The sequence below is a fragment of the Crocodylus porosus genome, unplaced genomic scaffold (genome assembly GCF_001723895.1).
Source record: "Crocodylus porosus isolate Cpor-Errol unplaced genomic scaffold, CroPor_comp1, whole genome shotgun sequence".
Taxonomy (NCBI): Eukaryota; Metazoa; Chordata; order Crocodylia; family Crocodylidae; genus Crocodylus; species Crocodylus porosus.
Window position 1 is genome coordinate 6,769,869 of NW_017728931.1, and position 24,783 is coordinate 6,794,651.

The 24,783-nt window shown below is 45.6% G+C and overlaps 1 protein-coding gene across 1 annotated transcript in view; it reads left to right on the forward strand.

Moving 5' to 3' along the window:
• Positions 1-24,783, forward strand: part of BUB1 (BUB1 mitotic checkpoint serine/threonine kinase) — a 58,910-nt gene that overhangs the window by 20,607 nt on the left and 13,520 nt on the right. The window contains exons 7-17 of the mRNA XM_019544108.1: positions 1,588-1,637; positions 1,739-1,929; positions 5,816-5,982; positions 6,342-6,682; positions 9,568-9,626; positions 11,389-11,526; positions 13,164-13,256; positions 21,584-21,674; positions 22,258-22,339; positions 23,060-23,240; positions 24,350-24,434. Of these exons, the coding sequence (XP_019399653.1) occupies positions 1,588-1,637; positions 1,739-1,929; positions 5,816-5,982; positions 6,342-6,682; positions 9,568-9,626; positions 11,389-11,526; positions 13,164-13,256; positions 21,584-21,674; positions 22,258-22,339; positions 23,060-23,240; positions 24,350-24,434 (1,478 nt within the window). The remainder of the gene's footprint in view (positions 1-1,587; positions 1,638-1,738; positions 1,930-5,815; positions 5,983-6,341; positions 6,683-9,567; positions 9,627-11,388; positions 11,527-13,163; positions 13,257-21,583; positions 21,675-22,257; positions 22,340-23,059; positions 23,241-24,349; positions 24,435-24,783) is intronic.

The window sequence follows — 24,783 nt, forward strand, 5'->3', positions numbered from 1 at the left end:
GCCCTGCTGCCCCCTGATCATGTGAGTGGCCCTCCTCTGGACCCTCTCCATGTTGTCCACATCCCTCTTGAAGTGCAGCGCCCAGAACTGGACGTAGTATTCAAGCTGCAGCCTGACCAGTGCCGCATAGAGGGGGAGGATCACTTCCTTGGACCTGCTTGAGATGCATCTGTGGATGCATGACAAGGTACGGTTGGCCGACTGACTACTTCCCCACCCTGCCGGCCCATGTTCATCTTGGAGTCAATGATGACTCCAAGATCCTTTTCTACCTCTGTACTGACAAGAATGGAGTTCCCCAACCTGTAGATATGGTGCCGGTTGTTCCTCCCCGGGTGCATCACTTTGCACTTGTCAGTGTTGAATCCCATCCTATTCTCTTCCACCCACCCTTGTAACCTGTCTAGGTCCGATTGCAGCCTATTCCTCCCTTTTAGTGTGCCCACATCCCCCCACATCTTAGCGTCATCAGCAAATTTGAACAGGGTGCTTTTTAACTCCTCGTCCAGGTTCCTCTTGCTTCTTACCCATACTATGAGCGTTTGTGTAGAGGCATCTGAGGCCTCCTGAGGATGTGTGCACTGGCCCCCTACTTTCAGCATTACCCTGGTCCCTGTTGCTTACCTGCATTATATGTTCTGCTCGTTGGTCTAGGCTGGGCTGTGCTTGTGGGTGTTGCTTGGTTTGGCAGTCCAAGGCTTCCTCTGCCCTCATCTTCCCCTTCCTCCAACGAGCCTAGTTTAAAGCCCACCAGAGGAGATCTGCCAACCTAGAAGAAAACACATGCTTACCTTTAGGGAAAAGGTGGAGACCATCTCATCCAAGCATGTCTCTTGTCGTAATGTGCGGGTCGTTGTTGAGGAAGCCAAAGCCCACCTTGAGGCACCATTCCCAAAGCTGCCAGTTGGTCTCCGAGATGCACATTGCATGCCGTCTTCCACATCCGCTCAGTGGTGGGATAGAAGAGAAAACCATCTGTGCCCTACCTCCTTCAGCATGCCTCCCAGAGCATGATAGTCCACGATCAGGTGATCAGGGCTTCTCCTGGCCGCATCATTAGTACCCACATGGATTAGGACCATGGGGTAGTGATCGGTGGGCTGGATCACGGCCTGGATCATCCCCTTCACATCCTGAATCTTTGCTCCAGGTAGGCAGTAGACCTCTTGTGTCGAGGGGTCCTGGCGACAGATGGGGCCCTCTGTACCTCTCAGGATGGAGTTGCCTGTGACGATCACTCAGAGTTTTTTCGTCCGGGACTGCTTGGCTCTTTCGGCCTGCTCGGATTGTGGAGAGTGTGGAGTTGTCTCCTCTCTGGTTGCCTCCTCTCCTTCCTTCTCCAGAGTTGCCAAGGCCTAGTAACTGTTCTCCAGCTGGACTGGAGGAACTGGTACTGCTGTGTTACGAGCAGCCCTGGTTCTCTTGTCCAAATGTTATGTAACCTGCTCTTTTCTTGCACTGATCTGTGCTCGTTTCCTTGGTCAGAATTAGTTTAAAGGCTCTCTTTGCCTCCTGATTACTGAGCCAGAACTCCATTTGTTATGATTGTCAATAGTGTTGGTGTTTTTTTTTCCTCCTTTTTTTTAGGGTTCAGTGCTTGCTGGAACTCACTGTTCTTCTGGTGAAGTAGAAAAAATGTAAGTAGAACAAGTATAGACTTCATCACATTTGATTTATTTTTCAAACATATTAATTCTTTGCAATTAACTTGAACACTGCTTTCTTGCTTCCCCTATAGAGAATATGTTACATATATTTCTAAGTCTGCAGTTCTTCCAAAGCAATCTTCAGCCTCCAGTGGATGTGAGCAGGTTGCTATGTATAATAAAAGCCAGCTTGTTTGTGAAGGCTCAGAACTCTCATTTGAAGAACTAAGAGCCAAGCGTTATTTCAAGAAATATGAACGACTGAGAAGACAAAAAGAACAGGGTATTTCTCGATCTCTTTCCTTTTAGTCATGTTTCAAAACCTCATCATGATAGAAACTTAGTAGCTGGTTATTTCATTTCTTCTTCATTGTTGTGTCGATTCAGAAGTCCAAAGGCATTCTCAAGATCAAACACTGAATAGGGAATGTTAGATGAGTTGTTCTATGGTGACTTCCGGCACTTCCCAATGGGTTGATTGGCACTGCCTGCTAGATAAGGGATAGGAGAATGAGACAAGTAAAATACTTCCCCAACTGGCAGAATACTAGGCACTGGATTGGTTACTCAATACAGTGGCACTCAAGTGTCTGGCCCTGCGATCTACATAAATGAGATGGGGCTGGTCCATGTGTTGGATTGGCACTGCCCCCTCTTGTCCCTGCATGCTGGGATTGGACTGCAAGGGCCTGGCACCACATCCTTCAGCCCCAGCACATCAGAATTGAGTCCCTGGGGGTCTGGCACAGTGCCCCTGCCTGGCCCTCTGTGTTGAGATTGGGCATCTAATTCAGCAAACAGGGCCTGGGGCTCCCTATGGGTCTGGAAATCTGGTGATGCAGGACAAATGCTACTATTCTCCCCCTGCCAAATTTCCAGACCCATGGAGAGCTCTACAGGCTGGATGACACAAGGCCACAACTATATCTGGCCTGTGGGCTGGGGATTGAACACCCCAGTTTAGTAGATTGTATTTCATAATATTGTAAACTGCTGGTGAATAGAATACACAGTACAGAGTATTTTTGGTGGGGTAGGGAGGGACATATAGCAGATACAGACAGATGATTAAATTATTATGAATTAAAGGGGGGCAAGGATTTGCTTTGTCAGGTGTTCTGTGGTAACCATCAGTTGAATGTACTTATGTAAGTGAAAATTAACCTGCAGTAAGTAACCTGTCCCTCTTTCACTGAGGTTAAGATGGTATGGTTTAGTTTTTCAGCACTCAGGAGTGTGCAAGTGAGCAGTTACCACAAAGCAGCTGACATGCAGTAAGTCCCTTTTTAACTCATCGCAATTTTGTTTTTTGTCCATAACTTCTCCCTGATATGGTGGTAGGAATTGGTACTTGAAACAGCTGGCTACTCCTGACCTGGGTCTCTGCTAATATATCTGTGGTATTGATGACAGTGAGGGAAGCCTGGGGGCATTGTATAAATTAATTTCTGTATTCTCTTTAGCTTGTTCATTTTTAAATGTATGGTTAAGTTTGTTTTTGGATCTTACAGTTAAGAGTAAACAATATCCAACCAAGCCTACAAATACATAGGCACCGTAGATTAGCTTACGTTACTTTTCACCTACACTGTTTACCCCAAGTAAGTGTTCTGCAGCAAAAAAGCAACACCTAGAGAACTTTAATTTTGCCCTCTGATATGCTGTGCAAAACCCAAAAATATCCTACCTTTTTCTTGGCACATGGGAAACAATTACCTTTGTAAGGAATAAGTCAGCTTACTGATACTTGCTTACTAATAGCAAAAGAAGGCAGTTCACAAATCAGTGTTACAGGACTCCCTTAAATTCACAAAGGAAAAATATATAAACAGAAATCAGTATTTCCCATGCTTCTGGGCCTTCCTGATTTGCCCCTGTCCCCACTTTCTCCTACATGAAGGCTTAAAAACACCCTGACATCAGGTGTTGGGTGTTGGCTACAGACAAGGCTGGGGACTGACTGGGGTGTGCCAGTGTTCTTGCTGGGATCAAAACTGCTCGAGAGTCTTGTCTTTCTGCTCAGGGTCGGACCGATTGCCATATATGTGGTTAGGAAGGAATTTTACCTGATGGTCAGACTGGTACAGACTGTGGGGGGGTTTGCCTAACTCTGTAGTGGGAACATGGCCCTCTACCTGGGATCTCTTGAGCATATATTGACAGCATTTTATAGAAGCAGGACATTGGCTTCTGTTCTCCTGCTTTACCTGTGGTAGTTTAGGACAGTGATTGTCAACCAGGGATACGCGTACCCCTAGGGGTACTTAAAAAGATCCTAGACCTAATGTGGCTGATAAATGCCACGTGTGTGTGCACAGCTGCAGCACAGTACACAGGTGGGTAGAAGAGCAGTTGGGTCTGACTGGTAAGTATGTTGTGAGGGAATGAGCTGGGGGAGGGGGCAGATTGAGGCCCCAGCGGTGGGGGCAGAGGCTGGCCAGCTGAGGTGGGACACCAGACTGAGCCACATGAGGGACGGCTCTCACCGCTGTGTACACCCCGAGAGGGCATGGGGGGCATGTGCCCTCAGATCTGCATGGGGCAGGGCGGGATGCCACTGCAGACTGAGGCCTGGGCTGCACCAGGCTCTTCCCAGTGGGGGCTGGGCTGGGCTGCACTCTGGGTGGACAGTGGTGCTGGGAGGGGGCTACGGGAGGGGCTGTAGCCACCCCAAAATTTGCCATAGCCCTCTCCTATTGCCACCACCCACCTCCAGCACAGCCTGGCCTAACCCCTCACTGGGAACAGCCTGGTGCCTGCCCCAGCCTGCAGCTGCAGCTGCAGCTGCAGCCTGCCCTGCCCTGTGCACAGATCCGTGGGCACACATCCTCTGTGCCCTCCCGGGGGTGCGTGCAGCAGTGGGAGCTGGGGCAGAGTGCAGGATGGAACCATGGCACATCTGGGGGACGGGGGGGAGGGAGGTGGCAGCTCCTGCTACTGCGTGTATGCCTGGGAAGGCACAGGGGCATGTGCCCCCGAATCTGTGCAGGGCAGGCTGGATGCCATGGCCGGTGGGGCTGTGTTGGGCTTTTCCTGATGGGGGCTGGGCCGGGCTGCACTCAGGACAGGCAGTAGTGTCGCTGGGAAGGAGCTACAGCCACTCCACAATTTTCTGTAGCCACCCCCTCCCGCAGCCACCTCCCAGCACCACTGCCATTGCCTGGCCTGAGTGCATTGTGGCCCAGCCCACAGCAGGAGCCCACCCTCCCCTGCATAGATCTGGGGGCACATGCCCTCCCCGAGGGGCGGCTGTAGCTGCAGGAGCCACACCTCATGCAGCTCCGTCCTGTGCCCTGCCCTAGTTGGGCGGTCCCTTCCCCAGCCCCGCTCCCTCCCCCACTGCTGAGCCAACCCACCCTTGCCCCGCATACAGATTCAGAGGCATATGCCCCCATGTCCTCCCAGGATGCGTGCACCTGCGGGAGCCACCACCCCCTCCCTGTGCCTCCAAGACAAGCCACTTGGGGCTCCATCCGGCACTCTGCTGTGGTTGTGCAGTCCCAGCCACACTGTCTCATTGCAGGGGTCTTAATTTGGGCCCCCACCCCCTTAAAAACAGGAAAAAAATATAAAGCTGGAACTTTGAGAGAGAGAAGGGTTAGGGTATTATGCCTATGTTGTATCAGGGTTGACTTATGGTAAAATTTAGTTTATGGACTGTAGGATGGTTGGGGTAGGGCTGATCCTGCCTCAAGCAGGGGTTAGATTAGATGACCTTTAGAGGTCCCTTCCAGCCCGACTTGTCTATGATCAGAAACCAAAGAATAGTCATCCAGGCAAAGGCCTGCTCCCTAGAAGGCAGACTTCACAGTTTCATAGTTTGTAGGGTTGGAAGGGACCTGAGCAGAGCGGGGAAAAAGTACTGGGGTCAACTCAAAGTTGACTGGATGTCATCTTGTGAAAATTGGGTGGCTATCATTGAGCAGTTTGTAGTAGGGCTAGCTTGGGAAGCTGATGTGTGTAGCTGTATGTTTTTGTTCTAATTCCTTGTCTTTTTTAAATTTGTAGAGTCATTATTACTTGCCCTTAGCTACTGCAGTTGTGTCTGTAAAATAAATAAAATCAGATGCATAAGATGTTAAGTTGAAGTTTCTAATATCTGCAATATGAAAAACGTGCATAGGCTCTGACTGCCTGCTCTGCTTATTGTATTATGTTTTTCCCTTTAGAAAAAGAGGAGGAGGACTATGCAAAGAGAAAAGAATCTGCCCTTCTTGAGCTACAACTCCTCCATCAGAAATTTGAACAGCTTAATGGATTATTAACGTTAAAAGATCCAGTGGAAACAAAGTCAGAAGAAGCATCTGCACCGCAGACTGTGTCCACTAGAACAGAGGTAAATATGTACTGTAGTCAGTGGTAGCATTCTTTATCAAGTAGCAAACTAACTTTACAGTTGAATCATAGTCTAGACAGATTCAGTTAAACTTAACTTGGAAATCAAGATTAATGCAAGTATTTTGCTCTCTTGTATATTGAAAAACATGTCAGATGCATACAACTTTGATTTAAAGAACATTTAAAAACACTTGCATAAACAATCAGGAAAAGTTACCATTTTATGGAAAACATGGGTTTTCTTCTTTTTCTCCCCCCTGAATGACTTGTGTTTAAAAAAAAAAAAAACCTAAAACACTGACCTTGATTTTCAAGATTCTAATAGTGTATTTTAAAACAATCTTTTTACTTGCAAAGCTTCATCCAGCTGTTGTGCCCCATGCATCTCTACCACAAGACTGGGCAGTAGTTCATCCAACTACAAATCTGCAAACCTCATGGTGTTTGGGGCCAGACCAGCTGCAGCCAAGTACTTCAGCAGCTCTTAGTCCTGTGCCACAACCAGTTAAAGCTATTGGCCATCAGACTACCCTGTCCTCCTTAACAGAAGCAGCAGACAAGAAAGATGCAAGCAAAGCTACACTAGATCTTGGAGAACTTCAGAGTGGTCTACTACAACTTGACATCAACAGCAGTACTGTGTCTCTTCCCACTCAGGAGCATTCTAACTTCACTCATGGTCATGACATTGTACAGCAGTACGTACAAGTGGACTTTAACTCTTGCTTCAGTTGTTACTCAGCACTCTTGATAGCTGGACTACAGAATTCTAGCTAGGAATTCATGAAGCAAACCTGTTTTATTCTATATGTGGAAACTACAGTTAATTTGACTGAGACAATTGGTACTGCTTGTAAGGGAGGCCGTCCAGTTAGCTTCTCTTGCTCTTACGCTGATCTGAATTAACATGTTAAGTATTCAGTTGGCTTCTCTTGCAACCTAAGCTTATCTTCATAACTTCTCACCTTAATTTCCTAGTGAGGATTCCATTTGCTGAGGCTGAGTCCAATATAGAATGCTATTTTAAGGGGTGGCCATTAGCATAAGATCTTTTTCTATTTTTTTTTTTTCCACAGACCCCAATTTTTACAGGTCTTCAAATGAACAAAACTTTGTTATCTTATTTACAGTAGTCAGTTAAATTTAACTCTTCCAGTTCGGTTTTAATTTGAAAAACCATATCTTTTCACATATAACATGCCACAGAATATATTACACACCTTGAAGAAAAAAACATGTTTCCTGGTAGTAACCAAGTAGCAGCAACTAGAGAGCAGGACCTGCTCATTTTTCTACTTCCTCTGAGTTGCATGTAGAGTTTACTTTCACTTGTGCCTGTAACAGGCAGAAACTTTTACTGTTTTTCAAATAACACATGCTGCAGTTTCCAGGAGCTGTTTTCTGGGGGAACTGCATGTTGTATGTGATAAATTTTAGTACTATTTCTTTTCTGGCTAAGCCTACATGAAGTTGTAGTATTCATGATGACAAATGCCACAGTGACCATTTTACAACTTAATTGGTTAGTCACCTTTAAAGTCACAGAACCCTTTCATATCACTTTTGCTGCAGAACCCCTACCCCTGGCTCCCCAGGCTATGTGAACTGGTGGGGAGCTAGGTGACCCAACACACCTATGGCAGACGCTGTTACCCCCAATCTCTGTGGAACCCGATAACCTGTTGAAGAACTCCAGTGTCCCACAGAACACGGTTTGAAAGCCACTTAGCTAGAGAACTAAGAAAGGAGAAACATTAGAAAAACTTTTCATGGGCTGTTGGAAGAAACTTGCAGAATTGTCACTGAATTCAGCATAGCTTTAATAAAGCTTGATCCCTCATCTAAGGAAACATTCCATAAGACACCAAAATTGTATTCCCTGGAAGAGTTCACCACTACCCCTGTAGGTTTTATTTTAGAAATGTTTTGTGAATGTTCTCTCATGTAGGTTTTATGGGTATTTAACATTTTTATACAGTCTAGAAACCTGATTTTAATACAGGGCATTGTTATAAAATCCAAGCCATATAAAATATCAATCAATATTTATATAAATGAAATTCTATCCATGAAGTTCTACAATTGCAATAGAAAAGCTTGGAAGTTCATAACATTATACACATGTTGTATAGTCTACTATACAGTACTATATTACAATTCTCTGGGTTTTTTAGACTGTATTGGGCTACTCCAGTTCAAGTTCATAGCTGTATAGCTGTCTTGTAAATTGGACTCTGGTTTTCCTCTTTATAGTACCCAGGGGTTTTTTGTAGTACTGCAAAAGCACAGTCCTGCTGAAGCATGCTCCTTGTATTTGGATACTGTATTTTTCTCATAGAACATTTGCCTGTCCTCCCAAAATCTGCCCTCTAAAATTTGGGTGTGTGTAATAAGCAGGAAGCTGATCTGCTTGGGATAAAAGAACCCTGCTTTGATTCCTGCTTCACAATGCATCAGCTGTTGCATTTACTATTCAGGCAGCTGAGGGAGTCAATTGACTTAATGGCTTATTGTTTTTCATTCCAGAGCTATTAAAGACTGTCTCTTCTTTTTAATGGTCTTTATTATATACCACTAATCCATCTAACCTTTCTTAGGGCAGTTTTGCTGTCTGTTAGCTGCTTGTAGTTTCTCTCCTATTTCAGTCTTGGGGACTCTTTAGGTCTTTTCAAAATCATATATTTACTCATGGAGACCAGTCTTCAGCAGCAGCTAGGGTTTCAGCTTTAATTATGCAGGAAAGGAAGAATGAGTCAGCTGAAGATTAGGCTCTGTCCTTGCTCTATGTAGCCATAATGCTGGAGAAAAAATAATGTTTTCCTCCACTCTGCCTTTCAAAAATAAAGTGTGTTATGTTCTGGGGTATGTTATATGTGAGAAAATGTGATATTCTATGGGGTTGCAAACAAGGAACTCTTGTTCTACTTTGTAAGATTGAAAAGATTTCTGGTTTCTTGAACCTTTCTTGTTAGCTTATAATGCTGTGGCTTCTCTTTTTTAGCTTGTAAGCTTCTTGCTTGCAGTAGTTTACTGATAGGTTTGCACTTTTGAATCCATTCTATCATGTAGAAGGTAAGGCAAGGATAGCATCTTGGAGACTAACAGAAGCATAAGCTTCTGCAGGTGACTGTACTTCATCAGATGCTATGAAGCTTTGTCATAACATCTGATGAAGTAGGCTGTCAGCTATGAATGTTCATACCTTTCTGAACCAGTTGGTGTCTAAGGTGCCACCTGGCCCTGCCTTCGTCTGTCTTCAGACTAACTTAGCTAAATATCTCTCTCATCTTATAATGTGTATTGCAACTTTTGCATGAGCTGGTGTTTTCTGTGTAGATTTTGTGAAGAGTGCTGTTAGTGTGCAGGAATTAATTTTACTGTAGGAGAAATGCATCTTTGTGAAAATGTTAGGATCCTTAACCATAATCTCACTCCTCTCTGGAGAAAATTCTTTATTTGGCCCAAATAGATGTTTTAAGGACGTTACTCCTTATGGTACAGCAAATTCTTCACCTTTAAACTAGGGGTGTTTTTAAAGATTTGCTCAGATTTCAAACTAATACTCTTTCTTTTTCCTTTGAAGGCGCTCAAACAAGAACACACCTGGCCCCAAGATAGGCGCCTTTACAGAAACAAAGGAAGGTAAATTAACAGTTATAGAAATGGTGATCCTATTTCAGGTTGCATATGTGGCTTGGGGGGAATATACTATGCAGCTTCTAATCTTGGTGAGTTTAGGACTTCTTGTTTGGGAGCTAACAATATTTAACACGTTCTTAAAGATGTAATTTAATCTTGTTTCATAGTTAAACAAAATTAACTCAGTTAGCAGACATAAAATGGCATTTTACTTTCTGGAGCTTCATAGCAAGAAAATTGCATCTTATTTCAAAGTTGAATGCAACTGTTCAAACACTAATACTGTATTATCTTGCCGGTCAGGGCAATAAGCATAGAGCTGCTTTAATTTATTGTGTGAATTTCGTTAAGTTTCCTTGTTGGAGGTTTTAAGGACAGAGTGGACCCATCTGATGAACATTGTCTGGGTATATTTGTCTCAGTGCAGAGCATGGGGCTACATGATTTCTTGTGGTCTTTTCCAGCTCTCCTCTCCTTTAATTCTATAACACTTCTTGCTCTGTGTTGAGAATAGTGGTTATGAAATTCCATGCTTTGGGGATTCATCTCATAACCTGTAAGCATTGGGAAGGTTTATTTTTCTGATACACAATTGGACAGAAAAACTATTTCTCTTGTCTTTCTCTTCTGCTTTGGTTGATCAGAGCTGGGGAGGACATTGCATGGGATGTTCAATTGTCTGAGGTAGCACAGAAAATCCCTTCTTGGGTATCTGGCATGTTTACTCTGTGCCAGGCTGATTATCAGCTTTGGAAAGGGACTTGGAAACATTGTGGTTTGGCTTTTGTTTTTTGTTTTGGCTTCCTTCCTTTACAGTATTGGATGTCACTCAACTGCTGGCATCATCAAGGCATATTTTCTCTATTTTTGTGCCAGTACATGGTCTTTGAGTACTAGTGACATGTCAGTCTCTCCTGTTACATCTAGCACATAATACAGCAAAAGCTGTGTTGACCAGCACCTTACAAGCTGGCATGCTGTGTTAATCAGCATGCCAGCTTTTAAGGGAAAAGTGAAACCGGAAGTGCCCACTGTGGCACTTCTGGTTTCGCAGAGCCCCCCATGGCCTGGGGGCATAGCAGACTATGCAGGTCCCCCCCTCCTTGTCCCTCAGGGCCCGCAGGAAGGGTGGCAACATGGTGGGAGGGGCAGCAACACCCAAGACGCGGCAGGACAGGCGGCGGCCCGAACACGCAAAGATGCCTGTTCGGGCCGCTCAGTTATCTGGCATATTTTGTTATCCAGAACCCTCCATTCCCCGTAGGTGCCGGATAACAAAGCTTTTAGTGTAGTTTATTTGGTCTCCCATGGACTGAAATTCTTTTATCTAATTCAAGTTTTGGTGCTTATAATAAAGGATATTTGGGTGAAATGTAATGGCCTGTGATAGATGGGAAGTCAAAGTAGGTCAGATGATAATTCCATCCAGCTTTACCCATCTCTGAAACTGACTGTAATTCTACTTAGAGCAGGGGTTTTCAACCTTTTTTGGATCAGTGTACCCCTGGTGGCTGGACAGAGGGGGTGGCTGGATGCAAAGCAGCAGCAGCTACCCTGTGTGAACTTCCCCCACGTCCAACCAGGTGGGCAGCATCTGCGTGGGATGCTGCGTGGCAGCGCTCCGTCCTCGCCTTCTGGCATATACCCCCTAATGCCTTCTCAAGTACTCCCTGACAGAATAAAATAGTCTTAGAACATTACTTGCTACTAGCCAGTTAGTTAGAAATCATAAAATTGAGCATTTGTTGAACATTTCTGTTTCTAGCACCTAAAGTCGGACATTCTTCATTTGTTTCTGGAAATACCGCTCAAATCACACCAAACACCTCCCTGGGAGGAGTAATGCAGGCAACGCCATTCAAAGTACAACCATCACCCACTGTTCATACTAGAGAAGCGCTGGGTAAGTATATGAGATGACAACCTGGTTCTATTTGAGTTCATGACAGTCTTCACTGCTTTGTGCATGTCCTTTCACTGTATCTGATAAAGTGAGCTTAGGCTCATGAAAGTTTATGCTATATATCTTAGGGCATGTATACACATGTGCTTTAATATGCATTAGCCTATTTTAATGTGCATTTAAAGAATCAGAAAAAAACTATGCTCTTTTAACTAATGTGTATTTTTCTAATACCTCACAATGGAGGGCACTTCTACACATGCTTCGGGGGTGGGGGCGCTCTAATTAAAGTGCCACAGCGTCTTGTGTCAAGCTTTAGTTCAAGCGCCCCAATGCCATTTTGAAGTGTAGGGTTGCTGATGCACAAGACATGGAGGCTGGCTGGATCATGGTAATTGCCATGTTCAGTAGAAGGAACAATTCCTCCCCTTTATAAAACATTAAGAACATACCTTGTTCTAGGTTATGCAGCTTGTTGGAAGTGAAAGATAATTCAACTGTTTGTGTTAGTAGACGTGTTTTTCCTTGGCTTTACTGTGTCCATGCTTTTGTGGTCAGCTTCTAGCAACTAAGATTCTAACAGGTCAGGTAAAATTCTGGTTCCACTGATTAATCAAGTCTGCACTGATGTGCAGCCTTGCAGCATGTCTACAGGCACCTGGAGGTACGAGATGTAATATGCATTACCTAAAGCTCATTAATGAACATGTAAACACACCCTGAGTTAATCTATATGGTACAAATCTACCCTGTTTGGCTTCAGCTGACTGCCTCAGTCTTTAGTAGAACCAGAATTTTACCCTGACCTGTTTAAAAACTTAGTTGCTAGGAGCTGCCAACAAAAGTATGGGCACAATAAGCCAAGGAAAATCATATCTAACGCAAACAGCTGAATTATCTTCTACTTGTAGTGGGTTGCATAACCCAGAATGTTTTATAAAGGGAGGGAATTGCTCCTTTTACTGAGTGGTCCCAATCCTGAAGGAAATTCCCAGTATCTTCTGTTACTGGGTGCAAAGTCTGAGAGACTTTTTGTATTTATAGTTGCTGAACAGTTCTGTTTGAGTCAACAGATGTGAGACCAGAATAGCTGTGCTAAGAAATTAATAACTGCAGCATTAGTTTCCCCTGAATGGAAAGCAATCACCTTATTATGACTCAATAACTGCTCATGATTCTCATTTAAGAACATATAAATTGAGGAAATATAGAATGTGATCACAATTCTGTTGTCATACAGAAGGCAGTATAATTGAAATCCCATGTTATATTTTTATAACCTAAGAAAGGATAATGTAGGTATGGAACAAAATCTGATTCAATCCTTGATTCATATGTCTCCAAGTGCAAAAAAACAAAGCAAATATTGTGTGTTTCCTTGCTTTTTTGAATATTCAAGGGGATAAATAGAATTCACTGAGAAATCCAACGCTAGCTACAATTTAAGCTTCAAAAAGTGAAAGTAATTGATAACTGTTCATCTGTAAATGTTCATTTGGTTTTTCTGCCCTTTTCACTTATCTTTTATGAGATGATTGACTGCATAGTCCTGAAAGCCCATTGATTAGTATGCATTTAATGTCACTGTTTTTGTCATTTCTCTGCGATTCTGAGGTGGTTTTCTTTATTTTTACTAGGTTTTGTCATGGATATGTTTCAGATTCCCCTCCTGCATGAAACCTCCCTTGAAGACAGCAAGGAAATGTTTGAGGCCTATTGTAGAAAAAGTGGTATGTATCATTCAGGTTTTGATCATAAGGCTTCACTCCAACTCTGAAGTTTAAACTGGTAATGTGCTTTATTTGAAGGGGAAGAATGATACTTTGTATAGCAGTGGAAAGGCAAAGGTACTTCTTCCTTCAGGATTTAATATGAGTCTTGTTTACTGTCAAGCTCTAAATGCTGGTGCAAAGATCTAGCAAAGGAAAAATACTTTTACGTTACGTCCTACACAGATTTCAGGGACGGGGCATGCTACATTGGACTTAATTCTGTTGCCTCTTCATGAATATTTTACTAGCATCTAAAGTCAGTTCTGAAAAAGCCCTTGTTCATATTCTGACATCATTTTCTCTTCGAAGAGACATCTTCCTTTTTCCTTTTTGCTTATCGATATTAGTCCTGAACTGATGCACCCGTGAATGTTAGAGGACTGCATGTGGACTAGGATGTGTATAAAGTTCTCTGCTACATGTTCCTCCTCAGTAAGTGGATGGGTGATCTACCAGAAGCATGGTGCATTTATTTGCCCGCTGAAGTGCAGAAAATAGATTTACTATGGTCATGTGTCTCTGAACCAGCCTACTCTTGGTTTTTAGAGAGGACATCATGATTTTTGCTGTGGACCCTTATTCCTAGTTTTAGAATGGAGGAAACCAACTGTACAAACTCCTGTGGTCTCTAAAATAGCAATGACCAATTCATTTTACTGAGCGTGGCATGAGGACAAGTAAAAGTCTGAAAAATATGTGGTCAGGCAAGACCTTGTTTCATGACAACGTCTCCTCTTGCTGCTTTTCTTCCCACCTCACTTCTTCCAAACCTGTTATGTTTTCTCTAAAGCAGTTCCCTTGTCTTCTGCCGTGAGAGCAGGTATACAGTGCTCTAGAGCTTTGTGAAGTATTTGTTTTCTCCATCCCCACTGGCACTGAAAGTGGCTTTCTTCTGGGTTTTTCAGATTGCCTGATTCTCCCTCTAGTGCAGGGGTGGGCAATTACTTCTGGTGGAGGGCCACTTACCAAATTTTGGCAAGCTATCAAGGGCTGCATGGGTAGCCCCTCCCCTTGACAGGTGCCCCACTCCCTGGTTGCCATCTTGGGACCAGAAGTCTAGCCCCTAACCTCTGACTTTTGCCAACAGAAGTTCCTCCCCTTGCCCCTGGAAGTACTGCTTTGGGGAAGAGAGTTTGCTGTCTTAGTGGAAAAAAACCAAATTACATACTAAAAATCAAACACACATAGTAATATATTTTAATTTAATTAACAAATATATTTTTGTCTTGATTTGTGTGTGTTTGTGCTGTATATGCAGAAGTGATTGCATATGGGGGTTTGGGGATGTGTGTGTGTGTGTGGGTATGGGAGCCATGTAGTGCAAAGTGTTTGGCAGGCAGGAAAGTGGGGTGGGGGGGAGTGGAAGAAAGTAGTGTGCAGGAGCATGGGGCCTGCATCAGTGTGCAGCGCTGGTGCCGATGGGGCCCAGAGTGGGGCAGCAGGAGTGCAGAGTATGGGCTGGCAGGGGTCTATGGTTCTGGGATGGGCTGCACCAGCAGGGAGAGGAGGAGCTGACCTGGCTCCATAGAGCCCATGCCTGCCAGGACCCCATGCTCCTGCCACCCTGCTCTGCACCCCGCCAGTGCTGGCTCTGGGGCAGCGGCGTGGGCCTTGCGCTCCTGCCCGGCTGCCTCTCGCTCTGCTTACTCCCAGTGCCCTTGCTCCAGCCCCATGGTACAGGCGGGGGCAAGTGCACAGCCCTGACCCTGTGCTTGCCCATCTGGGCTGAGCAGTGGTGGTGGGGATGGTACTCGGCACAGGAGAAAAGCCCCCACTGCCGGCACTCTCTGCTACAGCTGGCCAGAGCCCACGTAGGGCTGTTCTGCTCCTCTGCTGCGTCACTTGTGCTGCCCAGTGACTGTTTCACATGGCCATGGAGCAGTGGTAGCAATGGAGGGTAGGCACAGGCAGCCCTGTGCGGGCTCCGAGTGGCTGCAGCATGAGGCACCAGCCACAGAAGGTGGGGTGGCCGCTTTTCCCCCGCGTTGAGCACCAGTTAGTTCCTTGCCACTGCTGCTACCTGGGTCCCATGCTGTTCGGTGCAGCAGCAGTGGCCACGTGGAGCAGCCACAGGGCAACTCAGAGGTGGTGGTGAAGCAGCTGCACCGCAGTCTATAGCACAGTGCAAGCTCCAGGAAGGCAGCAGCAGCAAACATTGCCCACCAGCAATGAGCAGGGGTGCCGCGTTCCTCCAGTTTGTGTCCAGCTGCTGCTGCTGCAGCTCAGCCCCAATGGGCAACTTAAAGCTGGTGTGGGGCCTGTGTAGCAGCGGCGGCGAGGAACAAAATGGTGCTCAGTGCGGGGGGGGAAAAGCTGCCACTCCCCCTCCTTGTGGCCACTGCCCCGTGCTGCAACCTCTTGGATCCTATGTGGGGCTGCCTGTGCTTACTCTCCAATGGTGAGGCGGAGAGGCAGGACAGCCCTGTGTGGGCTCTGGCTGGCTGCAGCAGGAAGTGAGGCGGGACGAGGCACTTTTCTCCCATGCTGAGCACCATCCCTGCCACTGCAGCTCAGCCCCCATAGGCAAGTGCAGGGCGCACGGGTTGGGGCTGTGCACTTATCCCTACCTGTACTGTGCGGCAGGGGCACTGGGAATGAGCAGGCATGCAGGAGCAAGCAGCAGCTGGGCAGGAGCACGGGGGCTGCGCCAGCGTCCCTGGGGCAGTGGGGCCCAGAGCAGGGTGGCAGGAGCGTGGAGTTCCGGCTGGCAGGAGGTCTATAGAGCCAGGTGAGCCCTCCCTTCTCCCTGCTGGTGCAGCCCAGCCCAGCCCACCTCCACAGACCCCATCCAGCCTACACCCCTGCTCTGGACTCCACTGGCAGTGGCCCCCCCATGCCACTCCCCTCCACTACCACCTTCCCACCTGGCCTCAAGGACTGGGGTGATCCACATAATCTTCCCTTGCCCACCCACCCATACCTGAATTTCCTGTGCCAGTTCAGGCATGAACAGCCCCACAGTCCCAGGCCAGAAGCCCCTACTAGACAGGGGCTTCCAGCTTGGGGGGGCCCAGCCAAGCGGGCCCTGCTGTTGCGGGAGCCTGCTGGTGCTTCGCCTGGGTCCCACTGCCTCTGTCTTCTGTCATATTTGACAGGAGCTAGGGGCAGATAAATATTCATTTTCAAAATTTTTTATGGTCCCCCCGGGCTGGTTAGAATGGCTTGGCTGGCTGGATCCAGCTCACGGGCCATATTTTGCCCACCCCTGCTCTAGTGGGTGGCAGTGTCAAATCTGTAATGAGTTCCTCTGGGGGTGGGAAGGGAATCATCATCATCATAAAATCACATCGCAGAACAGTAGAACTGGAAATGAGCATTAGAGATCATTTAGTCCAACCCTCTGCCTGAGGCAGGATGATCCCTATCCAAACCACCCTATATAAATTTATAATCTAAACTCTTTATAAAACTACCGTCAAACCTGATACAGCACAAGACAACACCCTAAACTGCTACAGGTAAGGCAGGAGAACCATGACAGCCAACATCCTGCTTCTGTTTGATAGTTAATAGTTCTATTTAATTGTGAATATATGTTCAAAAGGTCCTGGGTAGAGAGCCACACTCCCTGCTAGAGGAAAGCAAAACCCCCCATAGTCCATGCTAATCTGACCATGGGGTAAAATTTCTTCCCAGCTCCGAATGTCGTGATCAGTATGATCCTGAGCAGAGGGGCAAAAGCCTTTACCCATAAACCTCTGGGTTTAAGTCCCAGCAGGAGCACAGACACACAGTCAAAATCCCAAACCTTGGCTGCAGCCAGCACCCAATGCCACTGAGGAAGGCTTAAAAACGCTGACATATGTAGCAGAAAGGGGTAGGGTGCAACCAGCAAAGGCCAGAAGCATGGGAAATACCCATAGTAGAACACAGACATAGCTATGCCTAGATCATTTCCTACCAGTGGCTCTGCAACCTCTTCTTGAACACTTCCAGTGATGCAGAGTCCACTACTTCCCTAAGTAGCCTATTCCACTGCCTCACTGATCTAACAGTGAAGTTTTTCCTCGCATCCAATCTAAAACTATTTTGCTGCAACTTCAAGCCAAGGGTCCATATCCTACTCTCCACAGAAAGAGAGAAAAAGTGTTCTTTCTTTTTATAGCAGTTCTTCAAGTATTTGAAGACTGCTATCATGTATCCTCTTTAAAGGCCTTTTATGCAAGCTGAACATGCCTAGCTCCTTCAGCCTCCCCTCATATGACTTACTTTCCAAGAACTTTGTCATCCATGTCTGGATCCTCTCCAACTTCTTCCCATCCTTTTTGGAATATGGAGCCCAAAACTGCATGCAGCACTCTGGGTGAGACCTAACACTCTTTTAGACTTGGTCCTGGCCGAAGGAGATGACCTGGTCACTGACTTAAAAACACAGGGTAGCCTGGGTGACAGTGACCATGAAACCATCGCGTTCACTGTCCATCACAAGGCAGACAAATTGGATAGCAGGGTTCAAGTCTTGGACTTTAAAAATGCAAATTGCAACAAGTTCAGGTCACTCGTAGGGCACGTGCTGTGGGACCAGGGACCAAAGGCAAAAGATGTGCATGAAGAGTGGTTGCTTCTTAAGGACATGATCCTCAAAACACAAAGAAAGTCCATTTCCATGCAGAAAAAGGGCAGCAGAGGGGCTGGGAAGCCCTCTTGACTAAACAGGGAAAGGACAGTCCTCCTTACAAAGAAGAAAGAGGTGTACAAACAATGGAAGCTGGGGACAGGCCCCAAGGAAAACTATACACCAAATGCCTGCAATTGTAGGGAACAAAGCAGAAAGGCTAAGGCAGCAACTAACTTAGATTAGCGATGGAAATCAAGGACAAGAAAAAGTCCTTCTTTAGGTACATAGGGAACAAGAGGAAAGCAAATGGGAATGTGGGGCCACACTGCTCAACAATTCAGGGCAGCTGGTTACCAACACTCAGGATAATTCTGAATAATTGCTTTGCCTCTGTGTTTCACCGCGGCATGGGGAAAATCATGCCACATTGGGTGCAGAATTAGCAGGGCAGAAATGACTGCCTTCCTACTGTTCCCACAGAACTGCTGTGTGATCAATTAAAGGAATTTAGACATATATAAGTCAGTAGAACCAGGTAAACTCCATCCAAGGGTGCTGAAGGAGCTGGCTGATGTCACTGCGGAGCCCCTGAAGAAACTTCCAAAACTTGTGGTGCTCCAGAGAGGTCCCTGAGGACTGGAAGAGGGCCTATGTTGTGCCCATCTTCAAGAAGGGGAAGAGGGAGGACCCAGGTAACTGTAGGCCAATTAGCCTAACTTCTATCCCAGAGAAAATCTAGAAAAAACATTAAGGAGTCTATGTGCAACAGGCTTGCAGAAGGTAGGATTCTGAATGATGGCCGACATGGCTTTGTCGCAGATAGGTCTTGTCTTACCAATCTCATCTCCTTTTACGATCAGGTAACTCGCCACCTGGATAAGGGAGAAGTGGTGGGTGTTGTATACCTTGACTTCCTAAAAGCCTTTGATCTGGTATGCCATGATCTCGCAAGAAAATTGGAAGATAGTGGGCTTAACTGCGAGACAGTTAGGTGGGTACAAAGCTGTCTGTGGGGTAGGACCCAGAGAGTCCTAATGAATGGAACTGTTTTCTTGGCGAGACTTGGGCAGCACTGTCCCACAGGGGTCGGTGCTTGGTCCTGTACTTTTCAACATCTTCATCAGTGATTTGGATGTGGGGGTGAAGAGCTCACTGGCCAAGTTTGCAGGTGACACCAAGTTATGGGGAAGTGTGGTCATGCTTGAAGATAGGCTACAGATACAGGTGGATATGGACAGGCTAGCAAGTTGAATGAATCAGAACCAGATGAAGTTCAACGTTGAGAAATGTAAAGTGCTCCACCTGGAGATAAACAATCCCCTGCACACCTACAGGCTTGGCAATGCCAACCTGACCAGCACTATGAATGAAAGAAACCTGGGGGTAATAATACACCACAGCATGAATATGAGCTGGCAGTGCGACTCTGTTGTCAGCAGAGCAAATAATACTCTGGCATGCATCAATCAATGCATCTCCAACAAAATGAAGGAAATGATTCTCCCATTCTAATCGGCACTAGTGAGACCCCAACTGCAGTACTGCATCCGGTTCTGGGTGCCGCACTTTAACAAGGGTGTGGTGCAACTTGAGAGAGTCCAGAGAAGAGCCACCTGTATGACTAGAGGTTTACACAGCAGGCCATATGAGGAAAGGCTGAGGGACCTGGGACTCTTCAGCCTGAAAAAGAAAAGGCTGAAAGGGGACTTGGTAGCAGTTTACAGCCACATCAGGGGAGTACATCAGGGGCTTGGTGAACAGCTGTTCACCAGGGCACCCTTGGGGAGAGCCAGAAGTAATGGCCACAAATTCCTGGAAGACCATTTCAGGCTCAACATTAGGAAAAACTTCTTCACAGTTAGGGTGTCCAGACTGGAATAAGCTCCCTCCAGAAGTGGTACAATTGCCTACCCTGGAAATCTTCAAGAGGAGACTGGATAGTCATCTTGCTAGGGTCACCTGATCCACTGGTCTTTCCTGCCTGGTTCAGGGGGCTGGACCTGATGATCTTTCAAGGTCCCTTCCAGCCCCTTAAAATCTATGAATCTATGAACTGGACTTATTTAATCTGGAGAAGAGAAGACCAAGAGGAGACTTGCTGCACCCAATGATCTTCCGAAGTCTCTTCTGGCCTTACAATCTATGTCTCTGTGAATAATTAGTGTTGAATAGAAGCATTATCACCTCATGTATCTTTCACCTAAAGTTTCTGTTGATGCATCCCAAAACTGCATTCACATTGAGTCTGTGATCTACCAAGACTCGTAGATTCTTTTCCATAGTGCTGCCATCCATCCAATTGTTACCTGTTTTGAATTTTATTTTTGATTGTTCTTCCCAAGGTGTAGCACCTTGCATTTCTCAGAAGTGATCTTCATTCAGTTACCTTCAGCTGAGCTTTCCAATCTTTCAGGATCTTTCTGAATTGCACTCCCATCCTCCAGCGTGTTCACAATCCTTTCCATTTTCATTTCATCTCCAAATGTGCTTGAGAAGCTTTCTATGCCAGCATCCAGATAATTAATTAACATGTTGAAAAGCACTGGGCCAGGACAGGCTCCTGGGACACTCCACTCCAAACCTGACATTCTGACATGGATCTATTATTAATTATCTCTTATGTGTTGCTATTGAACCAGTTATCCATCCACTTTATAGTAGTTTTATCCAGCCCACATTTCTCCAATTTTGTTTATGAGAAGGCATGTGGGATCTTGTCAAAAGCCTTGCTGAAGTCCAAATACACTATATCCACAGTATTCCCTTCATCTGCCCAAGTATTTACTTAGTCAAAGAGGGAGATCAAGTTTGTTTGACGCAATTTGTTGTTAGCGAATCCAGGCTGGCTGCTTGTGATCAGCTTTTTCTCCTCCCAGATGCATACAAACGGCCTTTCTTATGATATCCTCCAGTAACTTTACAGGTATTGAGGTGAGGCTAACTTGTCTGTAGTTCCCTGGGTCCTCCTTTTTGATTTTTGTAAAGAGGGGCACTATGCTGGTGCTTTTCCAGTCCTCTGGGACTTGACCTGTCTCCATAACTTCATGAAGATCATTGCCAAGGGCTCTGAGATCTGTGCTAGTTCCTTCAGTATCCTGGAGTGAAGTTCATCAGGCTCTACTGACTTGAATTCATTCAGACCCCACAAAAGGTCTGACCGTATATTTTGTAATCTCTTCACTCAGCTTGGCCCCCTCCTTATCCAGACAATCCTTACAGGGTGTCTGACTGCAGCTTAATTTTTGTGAAGACCGAACAAAGTAGCTGTTGAGTAGCCCTGCCCTCTACCTCTCATTTCCCCTGACTGTTTCACAGTAGACCCAAAGCTTCTTTGCTCCTTCTTTTCTCACCAACATACTTGTATAACCTCTTCTTGTTCTCTTTAACCTCCCTTGCCAACTTACTCTTTATCTTTTGCCTTCCTGATTTTGTCCCTGTTCTTGCTATTTCCTGGTACACTTGCTTGATGATTTGCCATTTTTTCCATTGCCTGTATGCTTTCCTTTGCATTCGCATTAGAACTCATTTTAACTAAACTGACCCACAAAGCATATCTATATAATATTTAAAGGGTATATTACTCCTACAGTTGATAAGATAATCCTACACACTTCATGTAGGGAATAGACACAGGCTAGTTGCTGTTGGAGTAGCTAAAATTACTTGCAGTAGGATGTGTTCTGTTTAGGTAAAGTCAAAACAGCATTGACTTCTCTTTGACTTTCAGAGACTTGTAGAAGCATGAGAGCTAATGATTTTGCGCCTGTTACACCTGCATTTTCCATCTTTGAAGATGAGCCTGAAAAAGAGAACAGCCGGTAAGAAGCTAGTCACAAATGGAAATGCCTTTCTTAGGGGTTGTCTGTCAGGTTAGTGTTGTGCTATGATGGCTGTTGGCGCCATCACAGGGGGCTTTAATCTTTGCAGGTTAGGACTCTTACAGGAATTGTGATTTATGGGAAGTTCCAACTCAGGGGTAGGCAACCCTGGCATGGGCGCCAGAGCATGGAAGGCATTTTGCTTGGCATGTGCACCTTGGGGCGGATGGCAGGGAAGGAGCCGGTGCTGTACTGCCACAATAAGGCTTGGGTTTCTCGTGGGTTTCACCGCCGTCAGCACCTGGCACGCCAACAAGTCAAGGTTGTGGGTGTTTTTGGCATTCTGTTCTAACTGCTCTGTGGTATAGCTGAAACCAAGTTGAGTATAATCGTAGTGACTCATAATTGCATGGCTTCCCTGGTGACTAGGGACAGATTTTTATTAGAATTATTATTATATCTATTGAGACCATTATAAGCATCTCTGATTCTTAACTTTCAATGCAATTAGTCTGTAATTCTCCATTCTAGTTTCTTGTGAAGGTTCTACTAAAAATTATTTTTAAAAAGCAATTTCTGTTAGTGTCCCACAGCATAAAAACAAGACTGCAGAGGTCGGAGCCCTTGGAAAACGTCTCTCAACTGCATGTGCTGCACCATTAAAAGTAAGTACAAGCTAATTTTAACAAATATTAGGGGATCATGGAAGTAGTTTCATTTATTGGACTATTTGTTCGTCTGCACATTGTTCTTTCAATATCTTTCCATTCGCTCTACGCTCATCACACTCATTCACCTACACATACAGACTGTAGTTTTACAAAGCAATTGTCATTCATTATTATATTCTATACTAACTAGCTCAAATCACTACACAGGAATTCTGGTCTGCTCTTCCTGGTTTTCCTCTCCATTCCTTCCCACAAAATTCATAAGGATTAAATTTTGAAGCTGTTGGCTATAACTTCTGTTAACACTGATGATGGCTACCTCTGAGGATGGTCAGCCATATGCAGAGCTCTCAGGTTGCTTTCTGTATGGATAAGTCCAACAGTGCTTCCGTGACTGATGTAGTTAAGTGGTGGCTGTAGAGCCTCACTAAGGTTGCTTTTTTGCCTTTGTCTATATAGGTAAGCTTGGGAATTAGGCAGGATTCAAGAGTTTTCAGATGTTGTCATGGTGGCTTCTCTAGCAATGGGAGGCTTTATTTCTGTCTAAAGGATGTCAGAACAGACCAGCGTTTCCATTTGTGATTATTTGTTAAAAACATCGCTGCTTCAGGATTAACTACAAAAGTATGGGAAACTTCTGCATGAAGAGTGAGCCTTGCAGATTTATTTTAACTACCTGAGGAATGTTGTTTTTTTTCACCCTCTCTTGTGTAGGAGGGCACTCGGACAACAGAGTTCTTGATGGACGACTCCACAGGATGGGCTGTACCGGATAGCAATAAAACATTGGCACTTAGTCCAAATAACACAACAGACTTTGCACATGCTGCCCAGCTTGCTTCAACTCCATTTAACTATGTCCCAACATATTCATGGCAAAACGTTGAGGACAAAGGTAAATAAACTGCTTTAGAAAATGGTGTATGCTTAGTATGCCATGTCTAATTCACTACTGCATCACTGGTCCCATGTTAAGACAACCTACCATCAAGTTTGTGAAGTATACGTTTATGTACACAAGTGTAACAGTATTACAGTGTTAATTGTTTTAGTGGAAGAGCAGGGAGCATGAGTCCACAGTGCCAAAGTTCCTGAACGATTTATAATTTAGACAAGACAGTTTAGACATGAAAGCAATGAGTCATGCCATCAGAGCTCTTGTTTTGTGCAACTTCCAAAGGAGCCTGCAAAGTGGGTATTTAAGCTCTAAATCACTCTTTTTGTGGTTTCTTCTGTGAGCATCTTTGGGCTTCCTGCATACCTGCCTTTCAAATGCTGTCTCTGGTAAACAAAACTCTTACCTCATCCTCCCAAATCTCTTAGCACTTGATCCTTCTACTATGATTCTTACACACCACTGGCAGCCTGTTCACAGCTACTGAGCTAAACTTACCATCACTGGTTTGTTTATATCTACCATAGGGGTGCCAAAGATGCAAGCCACAGGCTGGATCCAGCCTGAGACATAAAGCATTCATTCCAGCTGCTGTGGGATCTGTGCCTCATGCTTGTCCTGATCCAGGACATGCAGTGCACATGGTGCCCACTTCAGCCAGTCTGGGACTTGCGTGGTACCCACAGGCATCAAGTGCAGCGTGGTTCCCAGATTGACTGGAGCAGGCATCATGTGCAGTGCAGTCCTTGACTAGCCAGCGGTGAAGGATGTCATATGTAGTAAGGACTCTGGAACAGGCACCAGGTATAGTGTGGTATGCAGTCTGGCTAATCCAGGATCTGCTGTTGTGTGGTAGATCCAGCATACAAGAGAGAGGAGGGGAGCTTATGGGCCCTATCTGGCCCATTGATTGCCCCCTGCTACCACTCATGCGGCCAGCAGGACCAGGTAAGTTTGCTCCAGTCTACAGCAATACTTCATGGTTTATTGACTAGTACACACAGCTGCTCAAAAGGGGTACAAGCTCACATTCCTGTTGCAGTCACTTTGCATGGGTTTTTCACTTTGTCTGGTTTATGGAACAAATTTGCCATAAATATGTATTTCAGAAAATGCATTGCATGATGGTGGGAAGATAGCTTTGGATTGTTCTGAGGAACTACATATGCAGGCATCAAAAACCAGTAACTTAAGGTACAGTATGACATCCAAATTTTGAGGTTTCACAGTTTAAGAATGTGAATAACACTTTAGCAGAGCTGGGAGCTTTTATCCTAGTGATTGATCCTGTAAGTCAGGAGCCCCTCCCTCCCCCCCCCAGCCACAGCCTTGCTGGTGCCTCTTGTCTCTCACCCACAGCCCCTTCTCCCCCAGCCCTGCCAGAGGGTGCCCCCAGCTGCCAGGGCTACAGACCTGGGTTCATAGCCCCCTGCTGTGGGTTTGGGCAGGCTAGCGCCTAGCTGCCACATGCACTCCCCAGGGCAGGGGGGGGTACCCCCCCGCCCCCATCTATACCCAGGGTAAGCACAGGTTTCAGGCTTGA